At 58.8% G+C, this 23,777-nt stretch overlaps 1 protein-coding gene across 1 annotated transcript; it reads left to right on the plus strand.

Moving 5' to 3' along the window:
* Positions 1–153: 153 nt before the first annotated feature.
* Positions 154–23,409, plus strand: BCAR1 (BCAR1 scaffold protein, Cas family member). The gene is given in 14 exon segments (XM_047711724.1): positions 154–659; positions 2,230–2,232; positions 9,308–9,614; positions 9,617–9,918; positions 15,541–15,702; positions 15,879–15,995; positions 16,726–16,839; positions 16,841–16,906; positions 16,908–17,079; positions 17,082–17,410; positions 17,413–17,649; positions 17,652–17,828; positions 18,650–18,739; positions 22,443–23,409. Coding segments are annotated over 14 exon segments (2,625 nt in total). The 5' UTR covers positions 154–623; the 3' UTR covers positions 22,956–23,409.
* Positions 23,410–23,777: the final 368 nt, after the last annotated feature.

Raw genomic sequence — 23,777 nt, forward strand, 5'->3', positions numbered from 1 at the left:
ACCCAGGCCGGGACCCGGGCGGCTGCGGCCTTCTCGGGGCCCAGAGAGAGCGCGGCACGGGCAGCTTGGTGTGCGCCCCTGCGGGGAGGCGGGGCCCTAGTCCGGCCGGACACGATGAACTACCTGGTGAGTGCGGCGGACGCGGCCGGGGTCCGGGAGCGCGGGGCGTCCGGGCACCGGCGAGCGCCGGCTGGCGTCCGCGTACCGGCTTCCAGGCGGCCGTCCAGCCCGCGCCCGGGGCGGTCCCTAGCGAGAAAGAGTTAAATGAGTGGCATTTCCTGCCGGACCTGCGGGTCCTGGGAACCGCTGGCCGCTGGAGTCTCCGCAGGGCCGCGACCGGGCAGGGGGCCGAGGTCCTGGAGCCCCTCTTCCGCCGTGGCGGGAGCGCGCGGAGGCGACGACTGCGGAGGATCCCAGAGCCTGTGTGCTCACGGGGCGGTTGGAAGGGCGGGACTCAGGGGCCGCTGGCCGGCAGGAAAGTTCCTGGATCCGGGAAAGTTGCTGGCCGAAGTCCCGCTCTCCTCCTGCCGGCCGCCGCCTGCTGGGTGACCTTGGGCCTGCGAGACCCGTCTCCGAGCCTCAGTTTCCTCAGCAACAGGGACAGGTCAGAGATTCCTTGGACCATGAACTTCCAGGAGGCGTGGATTTCCAGGACGCGGGTATGGTAGTACATCCTTGGTCCATCTTTGTGTTTTGGCGTGGGGCGCTGCCCCTCCCCGCCCCCAGGCTAGGGATCGAGCGAACCAGTGCCCGGTGACCGAGGTGTTGGTGGTGCGGGAGAGCAGATCCTGGGTCTGTTAATGATTCACCCCCGGCCTGTGTGCGCTTGGATTCCCGGCCCGGGGGTAGGCGCTTTTCCGCCTTTACCTACTACCCTGGTTGCAAATACTGAGGTAGAAGCCTCCTGGCGGCGGCATCCAGGGCCACACTGTGACCCTGGGTCTCAGCGTTCGAGGTCTCAGAGTGTGGAGCTCAGGGAAGAGCGGGCAGCCACTCGGGCCCCCCCAGAGCGCCCAGCCCCTCACTGCTGCAGGAGGCGCAGCTCAGAGCACTGCTGAAGGAGTTGGAGAAGCTAAGACTTGCTGAGGGCTGGGGTGCATGGGGTCCCTGTGCGGGTTATTGCCTGGGGAGATTTTGGGGTCTTGGGTCCCAGACTGGGTGGGGGTAGTGGCTCACTTGTCAATCTTGGGGACATGGGGCTTCTTTTTCTCTACCCTGCCCTGAAGGTCTAGGCTGGGAGGCACTCTCCCTGTTTGCATGACTCCAGATTTCAGCCAGGCTGGGACATGTTCCTCATCCTTGGGGCGGGGAGACACATCCTCCTGTGTCCCATTTCCTTTCCTGGCTCCAGAGCTGATGATGTGGGGTCCCAGGGTGGCAGGGCCTAGGAAAGCAGGTGTGTGCTGGGTGCTGGGAGGAGCTGCTGACATGCCCTTCTGGCAGCGGCACCCACTACCCGCTTGCCCAGGGCCACGAAGGAGCCCCGTGGGAACTGGGTGGAGGCAGGGCAGGGCCAAGTTCTGCCGGGACAGTCAGCCTTGGTTCCAGAAGGGGAACTGGAGCCTCTGGCCATTACAGTTTGTGCTGAACCAGGGTGTGAGGGCTGTGGGCTGCCAGGACCATCTCCTCGGGCCTGGACAGGGGCGAGAAGTAAGGGCAGCAGCAGTAGGGCCTCCTGAGTGGGAAGGGCCCCTGAGACAGCTGCTCTCCCTGTTGTCATGCACACGGGGAGACTGAGGCACAGAGAGGGACAGGTACTTGTTCTCTTGGGCTTGGATTCAGAGCTTAGTCTCCCAAGACAGCCGCATGCCCGGCCTCATGTGTGCTCTCCCGCCCCCACCCCTGGATTGGGAGTGCTCTGGGGCCTCGGGTGCTGCCATGCTCTGCTGGCTGCCAACTTGGTGGGGTCCTTCTGGGTCCAGGACTGTGCTTTTGTGGTCCCCTCCTGGCATCCATTGTTCTGGGAGTTCTCATCACCCTTTTCTCATGGGCCTGGAAAACTCCCTCCCCCAGCTCCCAGGAGCCCATAACCAGTTGGGGTGGCCAGAAGCAGAGGCCAGGTGTGCTCCCCGGGAGGCTTCCCAGAGGGGTGAGGGACACTTGGAGAACAAGGTGTAGGGCTGGGGTGATAGGGATCATTCTCCAGCAAAGACACTGGGCAAGCTTCTCTTTCTCTGGGCCCTCAAGGCCCCCAAATAAGGGGCTGAAGGGTGGTTGCCCTTCAAGGAGGGGGTTAGGGCTGGGCCCTCTGGCACTGGAGAGAGGCCTTGGCTCTTCTGTCTTGCTGCCCTGATTCCTTCCACTTCTAAGTGAGGAGTGAGGTACTGGCCTGGGGCAGGAGGGCGGCAGGGCCCTATCTCAGACCCTCATCTCTAATGTGCATCCCAGAAATCAGGGATTTGGCACTTTTATTTGAGTGAGAACCCCACTTTTGTACCATTGTGTCCCCCTCCATTCCTGCTGAGTTGGTTGGTGCTGCTTGAAGGGTTGCTGAAAGTTACCATTCAGGACTGGAGAGTGGCAGAGCTGCAGGGGGCTTTAGATGTCCAGGTAGAGAAACTGGGGTCTTAGAAGGAGTGAGGTCCCTCCTGTCCCTGCTGGGGCTGTTCCTTCTGCCTCTTCCCCTCCATGATGGCATATCTGGGGCTGGTGTTGTCCCTGAAGTGAAGGTCTGCCTCATGCCGAGTCTCTCCGAGAGACCAAATGCCAGTAGTGAACCAGCCAACCATTCCAGAATCCTGAGTCCTTCCAGCAAGGTTCCAGGAACAGAGAAGGAGAGTAATGAATGGGTAGTCAAGTGTGCAGGTCAGGGTTCTGCCAGCTTGGGTCACTTGCCTGGGCTGGGTGGCAGTGGGGAGGGTTCTAGAGGGGTTGGGGACCCTTCCCAAGTTGCTGGCAGTGGGAGTGGGCTGCAGGATCCAGGACTTTGCCTCCCACCCTCTGGGTGCCCTTACTCCGGTTTGCTTGTGGTCACCATCTGCAGTGTGTGACCGATGCAGGTGCTCTGTGCCCTGGCAGGAGGGTCCTGCCCATGCCACTTTTCCTTCTCTGCCAGCCTCCTGGGGACAGTGTCTGGGATGCCCTGGCAGGGGTGGGGGCAGGGTGCTGTCTCCAGTGCTGAGCCAGCCGGGGACAGGGAAGCATGTCCAGCAGCTGCAGCCAGAGCTCGTGTTTGCGGAAGGGAGCCGCTGGCGGTGGCCAGCACGTGCGGGCTCTTAGTCCTTCCTTCAGCAGCGCTGCCCTCCAGGTGCTGAGTGTCAGACAGAGGGCCAAGGACCCGCATACGATCCCAGCCCTGTCCTGAGGTGGGTAGGGCAGGAGCTGCGCTCCCCTTGGGACGGCTCTGGAATAGAGGCTTGCCCACGGTTTTGCTCCTTGGTAGTCAACCCTGAGGACTTGAGCCCAGACCCTGGCTAGTCAGTTGTTCCTGGGTGTATTAGAGGAGTGATGATCAGGCTGGCTGGGATGGAGTTCCACCAAGGACCTCTGGGAAGGGAAGAGACTATCCTCAGAGTAGGAGGGGATGGTCAGGACCCTGACCGGTGGGCCCCTGGCTGCTGTCTTTCCAGGGGGATTCCCAGGGCACCAATGAGCAGGGGTTGTGGGTGTGGATTGCCATTCAGACACACGGGCATTGGGCCTGTATCCATTAGCCATGGGGGCTCCTTGGGACAAGCAAACAGAATACCCCAGAAATAATCTTGGCCCGAGTGTGAGATGGTTCTGGGTATGAAGGGAACTAGTGTTTCCCGAGTGACTGCTGTGTGTGAAGCTCTGTGCTTGGGGCTGGGGTGTGTGTGTGTGTGTTGGGGTGTTGCATTGGGACTGAGGGACAGGGGAGAGGAAGAGTCCTGTCAGATCTTCCTCCTGGCTTCTAGGAAGCTAAGCGTCACTGCAAGCCATCTAGCTCTGCTTTATCACAGGGTGCAGATCTGCCTGTGTCCCTAGCAAGTCAGGTCACAGTTCTGCTGGGTTTCCCTGTCTGTAAGGTGGAAACATCAGTGTCCCATAAGGCTAAAAGCGATGATTCGAGTATGCGAAGAGCTTACTCCCGGCAGAGCTCGTCGTTACCGTTATTGTTGTGAACCTCTCGGTCATGTTTCTTCTCACCAGTCCCAACCACCAGGTCACACCTTCCGGCAGAGTCAGGGTTTGGGGGTATACCGAGAACGTATCCAGTGCTCCCCAAGGCAGCTGGCGAAGCCAAGGAAGAGTCCCACAAAGCCGTTGGATGGCTGCTGCCGTCCGCCAGACATGCACCCACCTGTGGCTGAAGCCCAGCGACTCCTTGTCTGAGAGCCTGCCCCGCCCGGTGGGTCTGGTGCCCACAGGCCCCAAGGACACAATGCGCGCTGTTCTAAGAGCCAGGCAGGGTCTGTGGGGCAGCCCCGTGGGCTCCCGTGTGCAACAGCCAGGGTGTTGTTCTGAGCGGGCCTGGTGGGCCGGCCTCTGCCTGGGGAGTGTGGGCATCAGACTGGGGGTTCTTCTCTCCCCGCCCTTCTGGGGTGAGTGAGCCCCAGAGGGTCTTCCTGGAGGCTCCCAGAGAGGCTAGGATTCGAGCTTCTGCAAGGGGTACTTCTGGCTAAGCCTGCCCGTTGAGAACCAGGCCCCATGCTCGTGTGCCTGCGGGGTCCGTGCTGAAGGACACAGCCCCACCCCCCATCCTGGGCACCGGGGTCAGAGGCAAGAAGTAGGCAGTAACAAGACGTTCTGGTCATCACTTGGACTTGGGGGTGAGAGGGAGTGCGTACCCAAGAAGAGGCCTGGTAACGTCCCTGGAGGAGTGGGGCACTGTGGAAGGTTTCCTGAGGCAGGAATGAGGTTGGCCAGAAGCTTGGGGTGAGTCAGGCAGTGCTCTCCGTGGTCCCTGTGCACAGATAGCTGGCAGTGTCCGCCCAGACCGTGATGGCACCTCTAGAGGTCACGGCTGAGCCCCCTTACCAGGTGGGGAGAAGCACCTGATTGGCCCAGCCTCTGGGGGGGCTGGTCCTTCTTGCACGCTGGCTCGACACTGGGTCCTGGGGTGTGTCCGGAGTAGAGATGCTCAGGTGCGGTCTGAACGCTTTGCCCTGGCTGGCCTTACCTGCCGTGGGCGGCCACCGTTTGATGACCTCTCCTGAGCTCTCAGGCACTGTCCTAGAGTCTTCGCCAGTACCGCCTACCTGCCACTCCAGGGCCACAACCCTGTCTCCCTGCAGCCTCTTCCTCCCTCGGGGCCTTGGCTCTTTTTTTCTTTATTTTACTTTTTAAATTTTTTTAATGGGAGGGGGGCTTGGTTCTTGTCCGTCCTCTGCCTGGGCACTCTTCCCTAGCTGGTGTCACGGTGCCTGGTTTTCATTCTTCATGAGTCTTCTGAAATGTCACCTCCTTGGGGAGGTCCTCTCTGACTGCCCTATGTCCAGTGGCCCTGTCTCCCACATTATTTTAGGTGCCCCGGTTTCCCCCCCTGCCCTAATAAATCGTTTGCTCTTTGCTTCACTGAAACGTAAGCCCCATGCAGACAGGGGCTGCGTAAGCTAGGCCTGCACTGCCTTGCAGAGCCTGGCCCAGCACCTGGCAGAGAGCAGGAGCCGGTCAGATTTTTTGTGGGACAAAGGAACAATCCTGTGAAACCAGGACTGTCCTTTTAGCATGGGGATCTGGATATTCACAGAGGCTCACGGACTTGCTCAGAGTCACCCAGCAGCAGAGGGAAGGCCAGACCCAGGACTGGTTTGAGCCGCTGCTGAGCGACTCCGAAGGAAGGAGGAGCAAGGAGGAACGTGTCTCAGGAACAGCTGGGGAGGCTTAGAGGCCCAAAGCTGGGGTGCTTGGCCAGCTGGAGCAAGGGGGCTGCAGAGAGACTGCCTCTGGGGCTCCTGGTGGGGGCACCCACTGATGCAGACGGAGGCGCCCCTGGTGCCAGGCACTCTGTGCCACGTGCCCAGCCCTGGAGGTGCTTCCCTGCCTGGCTCCAGCCGCCCCAGACTATACAGTTGCAGTCGTTGTTGGCCTTGACTGCTCAGTGAGCTCACGCCAAGGGGGTGGGGGCTGGCCACCCTGGGTGCAGGAGGCCCCAGTAGCTCTCCTGGGCCTGGGCAGACCCTCCCCCTCCTTCCCTCTTCCCCACCAGACCTTGCCCTCCGCAGAGCCTCCCAGCTTTCCTGAGCAGCCGGCACTGCCTGGCGGGGTCTGGCCGAGACCCCTCTGCCAGCTTTCCCTGAGCTGCCCTCCTGAGAGGTGAGGGGCCTCTGAGGGGCAGTCCCTTCCGTCTGCACCCCGCCCCCTCTGACTGGGCTAGAGGGGAATTTTCCTGTGACTCACTCTGCTGGCACTTCCTGTGGTCACCAGGGCAGGGGCTGGGGGGGACCCAGTGGGGTGGCTCTGTGTTCTGGGGTCACAGGGGGAGGAGGGTGGGCCGGGTGTCCCGCCCCCTGACGGGATGTGATTCCCCAAGGCAGGCTGCAGACCATATTTGGGAAACTTGCTTTTCTTTCAGGCAGCCTGGGGATGGGGCCCATGGGCCCCCAAGTGCTGCAGGATGGCCCTTGCCCCTGCCTGCTCCTCCTGGGGCTGTGGCCTCTGGACCCGCTTCAGCCGCCTCTGTCCCATCCTGCCTTGGAGCTGGGGAGGTAGTCCGCTGTTCTTTTTCAGGATGTGTATTTTTTCAAAGCCCAAGCCAAGAAATGCTCATTAAATACAAACTGAGAAATTCTGAAAAACAGGAAGAGAAAGCATCCCCCATTGTCCCAAACATTCACACTGTTATTCTTACCCTCTCTCCATTTTTTTTTAAGCTCAGGTGACATTTTGTGACCATGTAGTTAATGCTTCCGTGTGTCTGTGACCATCATAGTCGTGACGTGGGCAGTGTTGCAGCAGCCAGCAGTTCCAAGGGCCTTTGCCCCGGTGCTAGCCACGGTGCCAGAGTGAACCCGCCTTCTGTGCTCTCTGTGAGCTGCCCACCTGGGCTGACTTCTACCCCCAGCCTGGCCCCCAGCGTCTGGCTCTTTCTGGGTCTGGAGACTCTGAGTGGCTCTGGAGAAATGGATTCCCAGCTGATCCCCATTCGTCCCTTCCCTGGGAGGCCCAAGCAGTCCTTGGCCTCCTGTCACCCAGGTGCCTCCTTCCCTCCTACCCCCTTCTGGGACCCTCTGAAATCTCTGGGACCACCCTAATCCTGGCACCTGCCGGAGGGGAGCGGCAGGGCAGAAACTGAGGATGGAGAACACAGGAACCAGCGGGGTTCTGGGCCTGCCAGCTTGGTGTCCGCCAGTGCTGGGGTCCTCCTGCCTCTACCCCATCTTCCCCAAGGCCCTCCCCAGGTCCCATGCAGTCTGCTTAGCAACGCGGCCTCTCTGTGCCCGGGGCCATGTGCAGCTCCTGTCCCTCTCCAGGAGGGTTTGCTGACTAAGAGAGCCCCGCGACAGTGCCTGCTTCTTGGGTGGCTGGGAGAATTAGCAGGAAAATGATAGGGTAAAAAGTAGGGCCAGGGGAGGGTACTGCTTTTCTTCGGCCATATGCTGTCCGTATGAGACCCCTTTCTTGTTTTGCTGTATCTTCCTCATTGATTCCTGTTGCCTGTCCCTTTTCCAGAAGCATACATGCCGGTGTCATGTGTCTGCAGTCCTGCTGGAAAGAAAATACGTAGAGTGTTTCATGAACGTTTATAATGTTTACATAAAGGGTTGTGGGCTTGTTACTCTAACTCGGGGGTGTGGCTGGCCTCCCTCCCGGATACCTGGACACCTGCTGGAGCCCAGAGCAGGGTGGCAGATGTGTCCTCACATGCCTGCGGGGACCCTGCGCAGCCTCCGTGGTGCTCTTAGCCAGTCTTTTCCCCTCCAGACAACGCGCTGTTTGTATCTTGTTGGTTTTCCATTGGTGCCTGTCTTGTCTTTGCCTTACTGATATGTAGAATGCTGCAGATTCTAGATTCATCCCTCTCTCATCGTTTGGTGACCTGTTACCCCATCAGCTTTGTGTTACCCGCCTCCCCCCGGTGGAAACCATTCCGCTTTGGTGAGGTTGAATCTGTCTGTTTGACCTCGTTGCTAACCTTATGTTTTGTGCTTTTGCGGTCTTTGTTTTTAGAGTTGTATGTCATAATTTTTTCCCACTTCAAGGTCACAAAGATATTCTCTGCAGTTTTTTCTTTTGTTAGAGCTAGAGTTGTATCTTTGACTCTTGGGTCTTTAATTGTTCTTTGTTTATAACTTGAGGCGAGTGTGAGAATTGATTTTTTTTCCTACGGTGAATGAGTTTCCTAATACCACCTGTGAAACAGCCCTGGCCTGCCCTCTGCCCTGGGGTGCTGCCATGAGGGGTTGCCCGCGGGGCTTCTGCCGCATCGCTGTCTGCCAACCCTGTCCTTGGGTACTGGTCCCCAGCATGCTCGCTGATCCAAAGTCCTGGCACGTCCTCATACTCCAAAAAGAGTGAGCTCCGTTGCATTTCATTTTCAGAACTGACCTGCTTATTCAAGGACCTCTCTTTCTCTGTTAATTCTAGAAGGATTCTTTTCCTTTGGTTAAATTCCTTTAAAAAAAAAAAAGAAAAGAAAAGAAAACTGGCATTTTTGTTACAATTGTAACTTATTAAGTAAGCTCAGGCAAAGTGGCCTTTCATAGTGCTTAGTCCTCCCACCGTGAACTTGGTGTGTTTTCTCTTTTATTCAGGTTTTTCCTTGAGCCTTTTGGCAGAACGTCCACACTTTTTGCCCTGAGGTCTCCTGCTGTCTTTGCTTGATTAATTCCTAAGTAACGAGTAGCTGCTGGTGGTGGTGGTGTAGGCTTTTCTGTATTTCTCTCTCGTCAGTTGCTGGTTCTGGTTTGTTGGAATTATTACAGAGTTGGTCATATGGTCTGCAAATGATGACCACTTTGTCCCGGCAGGTCCCCTCCCCACGCTCCCGTGTTTTGCTCTTGGCTGGCAGGGCAACAGGACCCTGGGGTTGGAGCAGGGAGGGTGTGCATCCTGTTTTCTTCCCAGAACCTGCTGGTCATCATTGTCACTATTGCTGTCCTCCCCAGCGTTGGTGCGGGTTGTAGCGTGACTTCGTAGTGGTTTCCAAGAGTTTGTGGAGTGCCATCCCTGGAGTGTAGAGGGTAGCTGCATCCTGGAGGATTCTGAGGTAGTGTCTAGGCTTATTTGAGAGACGCTGGGATCAGCTGGGCGTCTCTGCTGGAAGCAGGAGGGGCAGAGGCCCCAGAATCTCCTCAAACACTCCTCCTCTCAGTGCCAAGATGAGCTGCCTCGGGTGGCAGCTAGGCGGTCCGCCAAGCCCCCGGCATCCATCCTCATGCACCCCTGTGTCCTCTCTCCCCAGAACGTGCTGGCCAAAGCCCTCTATGACAACGTGGCCGAGTCCCCAGATGAGCTCTCCTTCCGCAAGGGCGACATCATGACCGTGCTGGAGCGGGACACACAGGGCCTGGATGGCTGGTGGCTCTGCTCACTGCATGGGCGCCAAGGCATTGTGCCCGGAAACCGCCTTAAGATCCTGGTGGGCATGCATGACAAGAAGCCAGCAGGACCCGGACCTGGCCCACCTGCCACTGCGGCCCAACCCCAGCCTGGCCTCCACACCCCGGCTGCCCAGTACGCGCCCATGCTTCCTGCCACATACCAGCCCAGCCCGATAGCGTCTACCTGGTGCCCACCCCCAGCAAGACTCAGCAAGGCCTCTACCAAGCGCCTGGGCCCAGCCCACAGTTCCAGTCTCCCCCAGCGAAGCAGACATCGACATTCTCAAAGCAAATGCCCCATCACCCTTTTCCCAGCCCAGCCCCAGACCTTTACCAGGTACCCCCAGGGCCTGGCAGCCCCGCCCAGGACATTTACCAGGTGCCACCTGCTGCTGGGATAGGGCATGACATCTACCAGGTTCCCCCATCTATGGACACGCGCAGCTGGGAGGGAACGAAGCCACCAGCAAAGGTAAGGCTGTCTTGGCCTGAGCGGGCAATCCATCCCCAGGCTTTGGTTTCTGGGCCCAGGCCAGACCTTTGGGGTCTCAAGGGCTCCAGCAACAGCTGCATGTTTGGTCTGGGCGGGGACAGGAGGTGAGCGTTTGGGGACTGTGTTATCTGGCTACTGAAGATGGACAGGCAGCTCCCAGAGAAGAGATCCCAGCTGGCCTCGGACTGTGAGGTGGCCTTCAGCAGACAGACCCCAGTGGGAGGGTGTCCCCAGCAAAGGATGCAGTGTCTGTCAAAGGCCTGGAAGTCCGGACGGGGTGGGCCGGCAGGACTGGGCAGATGAACCCTAAACAGTGGTTGGGGGCGGGGGTGCGGTGGTCAGCCCAGCGGGGGGCTTGATGCTCCAGAACAACCAGACCCCTGCCTCACGGTGGGCGGTTTTGAGGAGAAGGGACTTGCCCCCACCATGTTCTAGTGATGTTATTCGGCCTACAGAGGGCAGGGTACAGGGCCCAGTGGGGTGGGGGGCACCCAGGAGAGCAAGGGGTCCCTGGGGGCAGCACTGGAAGGAAGGAGCTCAGTGTGGCGGTTGGGTAGGCACGGCCAAAAATCCATAGGAGCCGATGGAGTCAGAGACTTAGCTTTCTCACATGTCACCGTTTGGCTGAGGAAGCACCTCCACAGGTCTCAGCACACCCCACCCCAGTCCGTCTTGTTAACGCCACCGTCCTCAGCCCGGGGCTTGCATCTCCCAGGCCCGGATGGCTGCCGCGTGAGCTCCAGCCAGCGAGTCGGCATCCCGGCCAGCAGGGGAGGGAGGCACACAGAGCGGAGAGGCCGGCTACCTTGTGCCGAGGGGCTCCCATGAGTCCTCTGGGTGTGCAAGTCCGCTCCTTGGGTGGGCGTGGAACACATCTTCCGGCCGTTCCTGGCTCCACAGGAGCCCGGGCCGTGGGGAGGACACTGCCTGTGGGATTGCCGGAGGAGGGCCTCTCAGAGGTCACCGTGTGGGCTCTTGCCAGGGGATGCTGGGCGGGGGGATAGGGCCCTGGGGGCAGCACCCTTGGCTCCACACCGGCCTGCCTGTGCATTGTACCCCCAAGTCCATCTGCGCGTGAGAAGGAGGCTGACCGAAGTGGGAGCCCCTAGCCCACTCTCGGCCAAGACAGGAGCAGCCTCTTTTCACCTTTGGCCTGTGTCTTTCCGTGCCCACGTCCCTTGAAGATTTGGGGAGTGGAATTTCTGGGAGCCCAGAAACAGAGGAGGTGTCCCATATACTTTGGAGGACCGGGTTGCCACACCCGCTCTCCCTGTCCCCTCCATCGCTGTTCTTCATTCCAGCTCATCTAGGAGGACCTTGAGAAACCCAGCCTGTGCCAGCAGGGAGGGCCCTCAGCCTGCCCAGCCCCCGCTGCCCAGCTCAGCCCTCTGCAGAGGGGAGACCCCAGCAGCCAGCATGCCCCAGAAGCCCTGGCGGGAGAGGCCAGGTGCTGGGCAGTAGCTGGCCCGTGGGAGAAGCTGCTGAACTTGGAGCATCCGCTCCCTGCCGCCCAGACCAGGCCTCGTGTTTGTGCCATGCCTCCTCTCCAGCCACCGTGCCCGGAGAGACAGTGGCTGAGTGGGCGCTCCCCCCATGGCCCTGAGCCTCTGTCCTCAGGGTGTGTCCAGGGCTAATGGGGGCGCCTGCCCTCGGGGCACAGCATGGCGACTGGGAGACTTGGCCAGGGATCAGGCTGACTGGCTGAGGTGAGGCGCCTGGACCCTGGTCACCAGGATCACTAGCTCACACTTCCTGCCCTACTTGCTCCTTCAGCTGCCTGGCCAGGGCAGAAGCACCCCGTGCTGGACTGGAAGAGCCCAGACAGGCCATTCCCAAGGTGGCTTTAGGGAGAGAAGCAGAGCCCTGCCGGGGAAACACCTGACCCGTGGGGAGGCCCAGGGAGCAGTGCCCAGCTGGATAGCCTCAGGACAGGCCAGAGTCCATCCCCTGCACACTCACACTCAAACACACACACACACACACACACACACACACACAATCCACACTTCACACACACCCTGGGGGGGCATGCCCTTTCCCCCTCCCACTTCCCTCCCTAAACGGACAGGCTGGTCCTGGTGCCCTAGTCCTTCCAAGCACTGGAAGCGCGTGGGCCGGGAAACAGCAGCGGGAGCATGTGCTGGGCTGTGGACCTGATCCCACAGTTTGGCTGTGGGTTCTGTGACCCTCCCAGGTGAGGCGCTGGCTCTCAGGTGACATCTGGGCTCAGCTGGCTGGGCCCAGTGGTAGCGCTGCTCGGGACTGTGTCCCGAGGGCCCTGGCCTGGGTTGCCTGGGTTGCCCTCCCCTGTGAAGCCTCGTTTTTCCTGGTCTAGGCAGCCTCAAGAGCTTTTGCTTTTATGTTCTGATCATGAAAGCAGTGCTCGTTTGTCTTAGAAAACATATACTCTATGAAAAAGTCTGGAGACGGGCACCTGGGTAGCTCAGTTGGTTAAGTGTCTGCCCTTGGCTCAGGTCCTGATCCCAGGGTCCTGGGATCGAGCCCTGCTTTGGGCTCTCTGCTCAGTGCGGAGTCTGCTTCTCCCTCTCCCCTTGCCCCCGGCTCGTACTCTGTTTCTTGCTCTCTCAAATCAGTAAATTAAGTCTTAAAAAGAAAAGAAAAGGCCTGGAGAGGATATTGCCCAGTCAAGAGGTGATCAGTGGAAATTTGGGCACATTTTATCTTTGCATTTTTTTTATCTGTCTTAAACAGATTTGTATGCAGACTTTTGCATTTTTGAGACTGTAAGTCCCACAGATGTCAGAAGCATTTTCTTGGGTCTTTAAGGTGATTGTAATGGGCACCTCAGATTTGTTGTGTCGCCCCTCCCCTTGGAGCGGGCTCCAGGACGTTTCTGATCGCACGGGTCTGGATTACAGTGAGGCAGTAAATGTCTCGGTACAGGCCTCTTTGCCCACATTTCAGGGTTGTGCTTTCATAAACCTTGTGCTGCTCCTCAGAAGTCTGGGAAACAGAGGCTCTTAGTTCGGGGGTAGAGGTGAGGTTGGGTGAGGAGGGACCCTGCCAGGACTGTGGGTGGGGTGGGAGGTCCTGCTCCCCAGGAAGCCAGGGGCGAGTGATGCCGCTGGCCAGGGAAGGATCATCCAGGAGCCTGGGACCCAGTGGCATGTGTGGCTGGGGAGAGAGGCACCCCCACACCGCTGTATTAGCACCCTCCAGGCTGGGGTGTAGCCTGAGGACGCTGACAGCAGAAGCAGATGGGGCCCTCAGAGAGGGATGTGTTTTGTGAGGTCGCTTGTGGGGGAGTGCCTCTGGGTTAGGGGCCGCAGCTGTGCTGAGGGGACAGCTGTGGTGCTGGGTCAGGCGCCTGGGCAGACACAGCTGAGCTCAGTCCTGTACCTCCTGGGAGCCCAGGAGCTTGGAAGGGACCCGTGTCCAGCACGTCCCTCAGTCTGGGTGAGAGGTTAGATTGTCACCTACTCAGTCCCACAGGACTCCAGCAGTGCTCCAGAGGAAGATGCCGAGGCTTCTAGAGGGGAGTGGGCCAGAGCCAGAGCCACCCTGGGTCACGTGGGGTGATGTCCATTCTGCAGAAGGGGGGAGACCAGTAGCTGAGCCGCCCGGAGGGGGCTGGCTGGCCCAGGTAGAAGGCAGCAGAGTGTGTGTGTGGCCTTTCCCAGTGGGGTCTCTGGGCTCACCCCTGCTCTCTGCATATGCCCAGCCCAGCATGGGTCTTGTGTGTGTCTTTGTGTGTTCTCTCTCTGTTGAGATGTGTCTGTGTGGGAGCTTGAGGGCCTTGGGTCAGGAGTTCTGTGTGTCCTCCCGGGCTCTGGCTGTGTCACCAGGACCTCGGGGACCTCAGGGACCTGCTCATGGGGCCTCAGGTGCAGAGAGGGGCAGCCTGTGATTAGCGGGCTTAGCAGCTCCCCGGAGAGTAGGTTTCCCTGACAAGCTTTTCCTCACCGGGGGCTGCCTTCCCGCTTCCTTCTGACGGAGAGCACTTGCTGGCCCGTCCAGCTGCTTCCTGTCACGGCTCAGCTGCAGCAGCGGATGGCAGGCTGCCGACGGCCTGGGCCTGGGGTCCGGCCCCTGTGCCCCTCCGCTGGTTCTCCCCACTGTCTCTGTCTTCGGGATGCACTGTGGGGGCTCTTCGTGGGGCATCTGCTGTCTGCAGGGCCTGGAGACGCCTCAGGTCTCACCCCAAAGCTCTGCCAACCTGCCACGTCCCACCAGCCCCCGCCTGCCCCGCCTGTCCTGTTGTTGGCAGGTTCTAGCGGCTAAAAATAGCTCTGGAGGAGACTCAAGTCTGGGGCTCAAGGAGGGAGATGAGTCTGGGGAGGGCCACCAGCTCCACTCCCAGACACGCTGGGGGTGGGGTGTGGTGGGCGGGGAATACCCACCCCCCCCAGGCACTCACCCCAGCAGCTAACTGTCTGCCGTGCTGCCTGGGAGGAGGGCACAGGCCTCATCAGTGGAGGCCGTGCCAAGCCCGGGGCTGTGCAGAAAAGTGCCAGTCCCACATCCCAGGCCTGGGGTGCTCTGCTGCTTCCAGAGTACCAGTGCTTGCAGATCCACAGGACACGGGCGTGCGGGGCCGGCTGTCAGTGCCATGGGGCCCACTGCAGGCCCAGGATGCAGGGTTCTGGGAGCACCAAGCCCGAGGGCCAGGCCTGCTGCTCCCAGGGATCTGTGGGGAGGGCCTGAGTCAACTCAGTTCCAGACATCCCCTTTGACTAGGGAACAAAAGGCCTTTCTGTCCCAGAGCGCTTGAGCAGGGAGCCTTCTGGGGGAGGCGTGCCCTGCCTGCGCTGGGTTAGATCCTGCACGCCCCTCCCACTGGGCGGTGGCTCCCAGACCCCAGACTCCACTCCGGCCCCCGGTCCCCACAGGGCCAGGGTGCTTGCCAGGAAAGAAGAGGCTGTCGTGGGGGCGCTTTCGGCAGCCTGCTGTCCCTGGGTGCCAGGCCCCTGACTTAGGTCTTACCCTTTTGGGTTAGAGATGGTCTGGGTGACCCTTTGGGTGTGGTATGCTAGGGAGTGCAGGGTTCTTGGCTCTAGTCTTGACCCCTCCCTCACGCCCACGCCCAGCTTTCCAGCAGGGCCCAAGAACAGCCCTGAGTGGGAGTCCTTGGTGGGCCTTCCTTCAGGAGTCTTCCCAGGATGTGCTCAGTGGCTGAGGGCAGGGGCACCAGCTTCTGGAGGCACCACACCCCAGCCATTGGGACCTCCTGCAGGCTACCTCTAGGTGGGCACAGCCTGGCACCATCGTCTCTGTTTGTCCCCCCAAGTTGGGAGGGGGCAGCTAGGAGGTGACATCAGGCAAGCCATCTCAGTCCAGGGCAGACCCTCCTCTGGGACTTCCCAGGTCATCCAGCTGTAGACTACTGTCATTTCCTGGCCAGAACCAGATGACTCTGGACAAACCCTGGGGGTTCGTGTGCTCTCCAGATGCTGTATCACATCGAAGAAAGGGTAAAGAACACAGAGGATGAGAATACCCTTGTCTCTCACTGGCCTCCAAGCCCACCCTTGGAGACCGCCCCCGTTGTGTAGACTCTCCCTGGGGACCTGAGGGTGGGTCCCTGGAAGATGGTTTCCAGGCTGGTGTGACAGGTTGGTGACAGATGGCTCTTGCCCACAGGTAGTGGTGCCCACCCCGTGTGGCCAGGGCTATGTGTTTGAGGCCTCCCAGCCAGAGCAGGACGAGTATGACATCCCCCGCCACCTGCTGGCCCCGGGGCCCCAGGACATCTACGATGTGCCCCCTACTCGGGGGCTGCTGCCCAGCCAGTATGGCCAAGAGGTAGGTACTGGGTCTAGGAGTTGGGGGCACCTTGGCCCAGCCCAGCTTAGGGAGCTGGGCTACCCCTGCCCCGGCCAGGGTTGTCCTGGGGTTGGTGCTGTGGTGGTTCTGCTCTTCCTGTACCCTCTGGTGGCCCTGGCACTGGCACCCGTGTCACCATACCTTTTCTGCCTCAGGTCTACGACACGCCACCCATGGCTGTCAAGGGTCCTAATGGCCGGGACCCATCACTGGATGTATACGATGTGCCCCCCAGTGTGGAGAAAGGCCTGCCGCTGTCCACCCACCACGCGGTAAGCAGTCGGGGGGCGGGGTCCTGGGCCTGGTGTGTATACAGGGCTGGGTGTGACAGAGAGTGGGCCAGGGTGGGGACCCATGTCTGCAGGCCCGGCTCTGCCCTCAGTCCTGTGACAGAAGTGCAGACTGAGCGCTCCAGCCTCCACTTCGTCATCTCTACAGAGACCCCCCTCATGGGCCTTTCGCGGGTTCTTGAGGGGACCACACAGGATATTAGCAAGGAGACCACAGAATTCGTTCTTCAAAGCAGGACCCTTCTGAGAGTGAGCGGGGACCAGTAACTATGAGGGGGCGTCAGGAACAAACCATCGCTGTCCTGGGTGAACCAGGGTGTTGTTGCTCTAAATACAACACACAGGTCAGCCAGGTTCCTGGTGATGGGGGTGAGGTGGTGTCACAGCTGTCCTCTCAGCACGTGTTTGTAGTTACACAGTGACAAACTCCTGTAGATCCTGGTCATAAACCTGTGAGTGGGTTATCCCCTCTGACAGCTCAGCAGACAGGCACAGAGAGGTTGAGTCACCTGCCTTAAGTCACACAGCCAGTAAGCGGTGGAGCGGGGATTCTGAGCTCAGGGCTGGCTCCAGAGTTGGGCTCTTAACCGTAACCTGTGTGGGTAGGAACCGGGACACCGGGTGCTGTATCTGTATGAGTGGCCCAGTCCTGCGCTGGGGGCTCCATATGGGCGGGTGGGTAGGCAGCCTTGACCGATCCTCTGCCCGCCAGGTGTACGATGTCCCTCCGTCCGTGAGCAAGGACATGCCCGATGACCCGCTGCTCCGTGAGGAGACCTACGACGTGCCCCCCGCCTTCGCCAAGGCCAAGCCCTTCGACCCGACCCCGCCACCCGCTGGTCCTGGCTGCGCCGCCCCCGGACTCGCTGCCAGCTGAGGACGTGTATGACGTGCCCCCCGCCCGCTCCTGACCTCTACGACGTGCCCCCCGGCTTGCGGCGGCCCGGCCCCGGCCCCCTCTACGACGTGCCCCGCGAGCGGCTCCTCCCTGCCGAGGCGGCCGACGGCAGCGTGACCGACGACAGCGTGTACGCGGTGCCGCCGCCTGTGGAGCGAGAGCCCCCGAGTGAGGCCAGCGGCTGTCGGCCTCCAGCACCGGCAGCACGCCAGCAGCCAGTCGGCCTCTTCCCTGGAGGCCACCGGGCCGGGGCCGCGAGCCGCTGGAACTGGAGGTGGCAGTGGAGGCCCTGGCGCGGCTGCAGCAGGCCGTGAGCGCCACTGTCGCCCAGCTGCTGGACCTGGCGGGCAGCGCGGGCACCGGCGGGGGCTGGCGCTGTGCCCCCGAGGCCCAGGAGCCGCTGGGACAGGACCTGCGGGCTACAGTGGCCGCCGTGCAGGGCGCTGTCCACGAGCTGCTGGAGTTCGCCCCGCGGCGCCATAGGCATGCTGCGCACAACGTCCGAACCGCACGCTGCACGCTAAGCTTAGCCGGCAGCTGCAGAAGATGGAGGACGTGTACCAGACGCTGGTGGCCCACGGGCAGGCCCTCGAGGGGGGCCGCGGAGGTGCGGGGACCACTCCCGAAGACGTGGACCGCCTGGTGGCCTGCTCGCGGGCTGTGCCCGAGGACGCCAAGCAGCTGGCCTCCTTCTTGCACGGCAACGCCTCACTGCTCTTCAGACGGACCAAGGCCCCCATGGGGGGGGCCAGAGGGGGGGCGGCCCCCTGCACCCCAACCCCATCGACAAGGCCAGCAGCATCCAGTCCCGGCCTCTGCCCTCACCCCCTAAGTTCACCTCGCAGGACTCCCCAGATGGGCAGTATGAGAACAGTGAGGGGGGCTGGATGGAGGATTACGACTACGTCCACCTGCAGGTAAGTGCCAGCCCTGTCCCGGCTCCCAGGGTAGCCCCCTGGGGAAGCCTGCTGGCCTCCTCAGGTCTCTAAGTTTGCTACCCCTGTCGTGGGCACCTTGATCCCCTCCACACTGAGTCTTCTTGTGGCCAAAAGAAGAATTTGGGCTCCATTAGGCCTCAGTGAGTCCCTGTGCCCACTCTCTGACCTTCCAGGCCAGATGCAACCCCTGCCCAGACCCATTCCTCTACCCGCCTCAGGCCTTTGGGCTGACGTGGCCATGTCATCAGAGGCCCTGCAGTGCCAGCCAGGAACGGCCCTTGAGCACTTGCAGGGGCTGAGCTGCTCCAGTGAGCAGGACAGAAGCAGCTCTCTTGTGTGTGGGGAGAGGGATTTTGAAGTATAAACAAAAACAAAGATTGTTATAGGCATTGGGAAAGAAAGAAAACCAGGAGATGGGAAGGTGGGCCTCTGAGCACAGAGACCCGGGTGTCAGCCAAGTACCCCAGTAGGGAGCATTTCAGGTTGAGTCAGCAGGTGCCAAGGTCCAGTGGTCAGGGATGGATGAATAGGCCCTGTATGCCAAGGGGAAGGGTTTGAATGTGATTCCTGGTATGGGAGCCGGGGCAGGGAGGATGGCCCGGCCACCTGGAGGGGCCTGCAGTTGGCGGAAGGGGCCTGGAGAGCACCTTCCTGGGAGGCTGTTCTGCTGTGGGCCTGGTGCCTGCAGTGCGAGCCTGGGTCTGGCATGCAGTGCCACCTGGTGGCTGCCGACTGGGCCTTGCACTCCCCCAGGCTAGTGGGGCTCCTGACTCAGTCCAGTCCTTGTGCCTTGCCTCCAGGGGAAGGAAGAGTTTGAGAAGACCCAGAAAGAGTTGCTGGAAAAGGGCAACATCATGCGGCAGGGGAAGGGCCAGCTGGAGCTTCAGCAGGTAAGCATGCTTTCTCTGGGCTGGGGCCTCCGGCCGCCGGGGAGTCCAGCAGCCCCTCTGGAGCCGAGCCTCCCACGGCCCTCCCTGCCGCAGAACTGTCTCCGTGCGTCTTTGGATTTCTGTATGTTACTATCAGAGTGATCGTGGTAGACATGGGAACACAGAGAAAAGGTGTAAAAAGGCAGGAAACAAGGCCCCCGAGCGTGGGGGTACCCTGGGGCTGGTTTGTAGCTCTGCCTCTACGTCCAGAGGAGCCTCTATTTTTTGTGTTCTTGAGTTGTGAGTGGGAATATCTTTTTTTTTTAGATTTTATTTATTATTTGACAGACATCACAAGTAGGCAGAGAGGCAGGCAGAGAAAGAAGGGGAAGCAGGCTCCCTGCTGAGCAGAGAGCCCGATGGGGGCTCGATCCCAGGACCCCGAGATCATGACCTGAGCTGCAGCAGAGGCTTTAACCCACTGAGCCACCCAGGCGCCCCAGAACATCTGCTTTTATTCAGAATTGTCCCATGGCTTTAAACATTCCTCCTCAGTTGTCTTTAAAGGTCACGTGACATTTCTCGATTATTAAATGCTTACATTGTACCCAGTTTCCCTGATTATAATGGTACTGCTGTACTTGTGTGCAGATACAGAATTTCTTCATACTTCGGATCATTTCCTAAGAGTAGGAAAGGGATTTAAAAAATAAATAAATAAATAAGGTACTTTTATTCTGATTAAGAAGATGGGGAAAAAAAGTACAGACGAGCACGAAGTAAGCTCAGAAAAATCACCCATCAGGTTTTCCGCACCCCACACTCCACCCCCACCCTGGGCATGGGAGGATGGCGGAGCCAGGAGAGCTTCCCAGCTCCACCCTGCCCCCTGCAGAGCCACCATTGGCCCAGCTATAAGGTACGGACCATAGTGGGTCCATCTCAGGGTCAGTGTGAGAATTAAGGGAGGAACGTGCAGGAGCCTGGCCCATGGAACATACTCCATAAAGGGATAAAAGTTCATAATTAGAGGTATCTCCATCCATCCATCCATCATCTGTCTGATGTATGGAATCTCCACTGATTTAAGAAATGGACATGCACTTTATCAAACTGTCTTCTCTGGACTATACCAGCATTTATTTATCTGGTCCCTGTTGGTGGGCCATTTCCGGTATTCCCAGAATTACTTCCGTGAACAGCACTTCACCGACCTGCTTGATCCCAAAAGTAAATTACTAGAAGCTGGAAGAAGAGATAGAAATATACATGAAAAGCTCTAGAAAGGTCGAGTGCCCTTCGGCCAGGGACCTAAAGCACCAGTATGGTACAGGCTCATCAAATGTAGACACGCATGTTGGTTGTCGCATTTCCACATCAGTGAAAAATCTGGAGCCCTCCGCCCCAGAATATTGCTTGAATAATAAAACACAAACATACAGTAAAATCTTAGGTAGCTATTAAGAATTGTCAAAGAATAGGGGCGCCTGGGTGGCTCAGTGGGTTAAGCCTCTGCCTTCGGCTCAGGTCATGATCTCTGGGTCCTGGGACTGAGCCCTGCATCAGGCTCTCTGCTCAGCAGGGAGCCTGCTTCCTCCTCTCTTTCTGCCGGCCTCTCTGTCTACTTGTGATCTCTCTCTCTGTGTCAAATAAATGAATAAAATCTTAAAAAAAAAAAAAGAATTGTCAAAGAATGGAAAAGAGTTCGAACTGAAAGTGAGGGTGCATCTTCTCCCTGGCTGAGGAGGCCAAATGGTGAGTCTCCCCAGGTTGCCGCCGATTGTTTCGGGGATGAGGAAGGGGCAATTCCATGTTGATTTTGCTAATTAAATGAAGGCTTGAAATCTTGGATGAAACAGAACTTGTCTGTGCCTGAGCCTGTGCACAGCTGATCACAGCCCCGCAGGCCCCTGGTCAGTCCGCTCAGTCCACACGGGCAGCTTGCATGGCGGGGGCTGCCGGTCGTGGAGAGCCCTTCTCCCCCTGCACTGACACAGGCCAGCTGACTGCGGGCCTGTGCCCTCTGGCTTGGGGCGGGAAGGACGGCCCTCGAACAGTCGGCCCTTGAACAGTCGGCCCTCGAACACCATGGGTATGAACTGTATGGATCCGCTTAGAGCTGGATTTTTGTTTTAATAAGTACATTGGAGAAGTATTTTAGAGACTAAGTTTGAAAAAACATGTGCAGATGAACCATGTAGCCTAGAAATACTGAAAAAAATTATGTATTGTAAGAAAACAGCATTTGGTACATGTAACAAGTTTTACAAATACCATGACCTTTCTTTCTCTTCTTTTTTTTAAGATTTATTTAAGTAATCGCTACTGTGGGACTCAGACTCCCAACTCTGGCGATCGAGAGTTGCACGCTCTCCTAGCTAAGCCAGCCAGGCACACCCTACTACATGTCTTCTGTTTAAAGTTTTATAATGGGAAATTGAATTCCCTTATAAAACTAAAGAAGGCAGTCCCCTGGGTGTGTTCACCCACTCCCAGCCCCTCTCAGTACAGCTGCTAAGCTGGTATCTGTCAGCCTTGCCTCACAAACCATCTTGGAGACGTACACCCTTTCGTCTGCAAATATTTCAGTGTTTGGTTCTAAAAGATAATTGACCTGGATTATATTCCACCACGGTGACTTCCGGGGACCCGAGATACCAGCGGACAGCTGTCTTGTTTTCTGCTTGGTGTATTTGAAGTTTTCTTTTTTAAGAATTGATTAATTTATTTAAAGCGTGATTGGGGCAGGGGTAGAGGGGAGAATCAGGCAGACTCCCTGCTGAGCACGCTCTACACAGGGCTCGATCCCATGACCCCAAGATCATGACCTAAGCCCAAATCAAGAGTCAGATGCTTGGGGCGCCTGGGTGGCTCAGTGGGTTAAAGCCTCTGCCTTCGGCTCAGGTCATGATCCCAGGGTCCTGGGATCGAGCCCCGCATCGGGCTCTCTGCTCCGCAGGGAGCCTGCTTCCTCCTCTCTCTCTCTCTCTCTCTGTCTGCCTCTCTGCCTACTTGTGATGTCTGTCAAATAAATAAATAAAATCTTTAAAAAAAGAAAAAAAAGAGTCAGATGCTTAACTGACTGAGCCACCCACGTGTCCCCATTTGAATCTTTTTTTTTTTATTTTTTTTTTAAGATTTTATTTATTTATTTGACAGACCGAGATCACAAGTAGGCAGAGAGGCAGGCAGAGAGAGAGGAGGAAGCAGGCTCCCTGCTGAGCAGAGAGCCCAGTGTGGGGCTCGATCCCAGAACCCTGGGATCGTGACGTGAGCCGAAGACAGAGGCTTTAACCCACTGAGCCACCCAGGCACCCCCCCCATTTGAATCTTTTTACAACGTATATGTTAAAGACAAAATGTGGGGCTTTTAAAATTCATTCTGAAGTATGGGTAGGTTCCTAGGAAGCTGCAGAGAGTATAAAGCACGCACTTTCCCGCAGTGATTGCTTCCCGAGTAAGCAGAGACTGACGTCCCCAACCACAGCAGCTGCTCATTTGTTCTCTGTCGATCATTTCATGGTTTCAAAAAAGTTACATAAATGGAATCCTACCTTTTGAGATTGGCAGAAGTTACTGGCGAGTGTCAGGGAGGCCGCTGCGGACGCATGCTTTGCCTGTGGCCTAGAGACAGCGCCTGTCCCCGCTCCCACTGGGAGCCGTCCTGTTCTCTTTCTCGGCACAGTGCAGCTGCGGTTCTCACTGTGCTCTCCCTCTGCCGCAGCTGAAGCAGTTCGAGCGGCTGGAGCAGGAGGTATCCCGGCCCATAGAGCACGACCTGGCCAACTGGACCCCGGCGCAGCCACTGGCCCCAGGGCGGACAGGCAGCCTGGGGCCCTCGGACCGGCAGCTGCTGCTCTTCTACCTGGAGCAGTGCGAGGCCAACCTGACCACCCTCACCAACGCGGTGGACGCCTTCTTCACTGCCGTGGCCACCAACCAGCCCCCCAAGATCTTCGTGGCACACAGCAAGTTTGTCATCCTCAGCGCCCACAAGCTGGTGTTCATCGGGGACACACTGTCGCGGCAGGCCAAGGCGGCCGACGTGCGCAGCCAGGTGACCCACTACAGCAACCTACTGTGTGACCTTCTGCGTGGCATCGTGGCCACAACCAAGGCCGCTGCCCTGCAGTACCCGTCCCCCGCCGCTGCCCAGGACATGGTGGACAGGGTCAAGGAGCTGGGCCACAGCACCCAGCAGTTCCGCCGAGTCCTGGGCCAGCTGGCAGCAGCCTGAGAGCTGGTGACTGGAGGGATGGGGGTTGGGAGGAGGGCACCTGCCCCGAGAGAGTTGCCATGCTGCAGGCATGGGGACAGGCACCCCAGCTCTGCCCGGGCCTGGTGCCCCAGACTGTCCAGGGATTTGTACATATTTATGACGGGGCAGGATATGGGACAGCATTTCCTCAGCAGAGCCCAAGCAGAGCTGGGCCCCCGGGAGCCAAGGCTGAGGAGTAGGCTGGGGTCTTCTGCGTACACGGCGCCGGGGCCCAAAGACCCCTCGATCCCCATGGCCTCAGAGGACCCCTTGAGCTGATCCTAGCCCCACAGGGGGGCCCTCTCCTTCGCCCCCCCCCACACCGCAAGCGCCACTGTACCAGGAGAAAAACTCTAAAACACTATTTTTCATTATTGATTTTCCAATCATTTGACTAATAGTCTACATTTAAATAAAATTTTAAAAATGGAAAGCCTCTGGTGTGAGAGGTTTGAGAGCCAACAGGCCTCATGGATGCAGGCAGGGGTGTCCTTGCTCACGGATGCCACGGGGTAGGAGCCACAGATGGAGGGGTTTTGGGGTGAAGCTGTGGGAAGCTTTTTGGGAGTGTGAAGACCAAGTGGGTCCCTTCAGGAACCAGGCCAAGGATGTGAGGCCAGGGATCTCCTGCAAAGTGGGGGCAGGTCTGCCCATGACCCCGAGACCTTGAGAGCCAAGGCTGCTGGAGAGAAGCTGAGTCATCCTCAAACAACAGGGCGCGATGGCCGAGGAGGGGTGCACCTGTGGCCAGGTCGGCGGGAAGCCAGCACGGACTGAAGCAGCTCCCGGAGCACGCTGGGC

Source organism: Lutra lutra, chromosome 17 (genome assembly GCF_902655055.1).
Source record: "Lutra lutra chromosome 17, mLutLut1.2, whole genome shotgun sequence".
NCBI classification, from domain to species: Eukaryota; Metazoa; Chordata; class Mammalia; order Carnivora; family Mustelidae; genus Lutra; species Lutra lutra.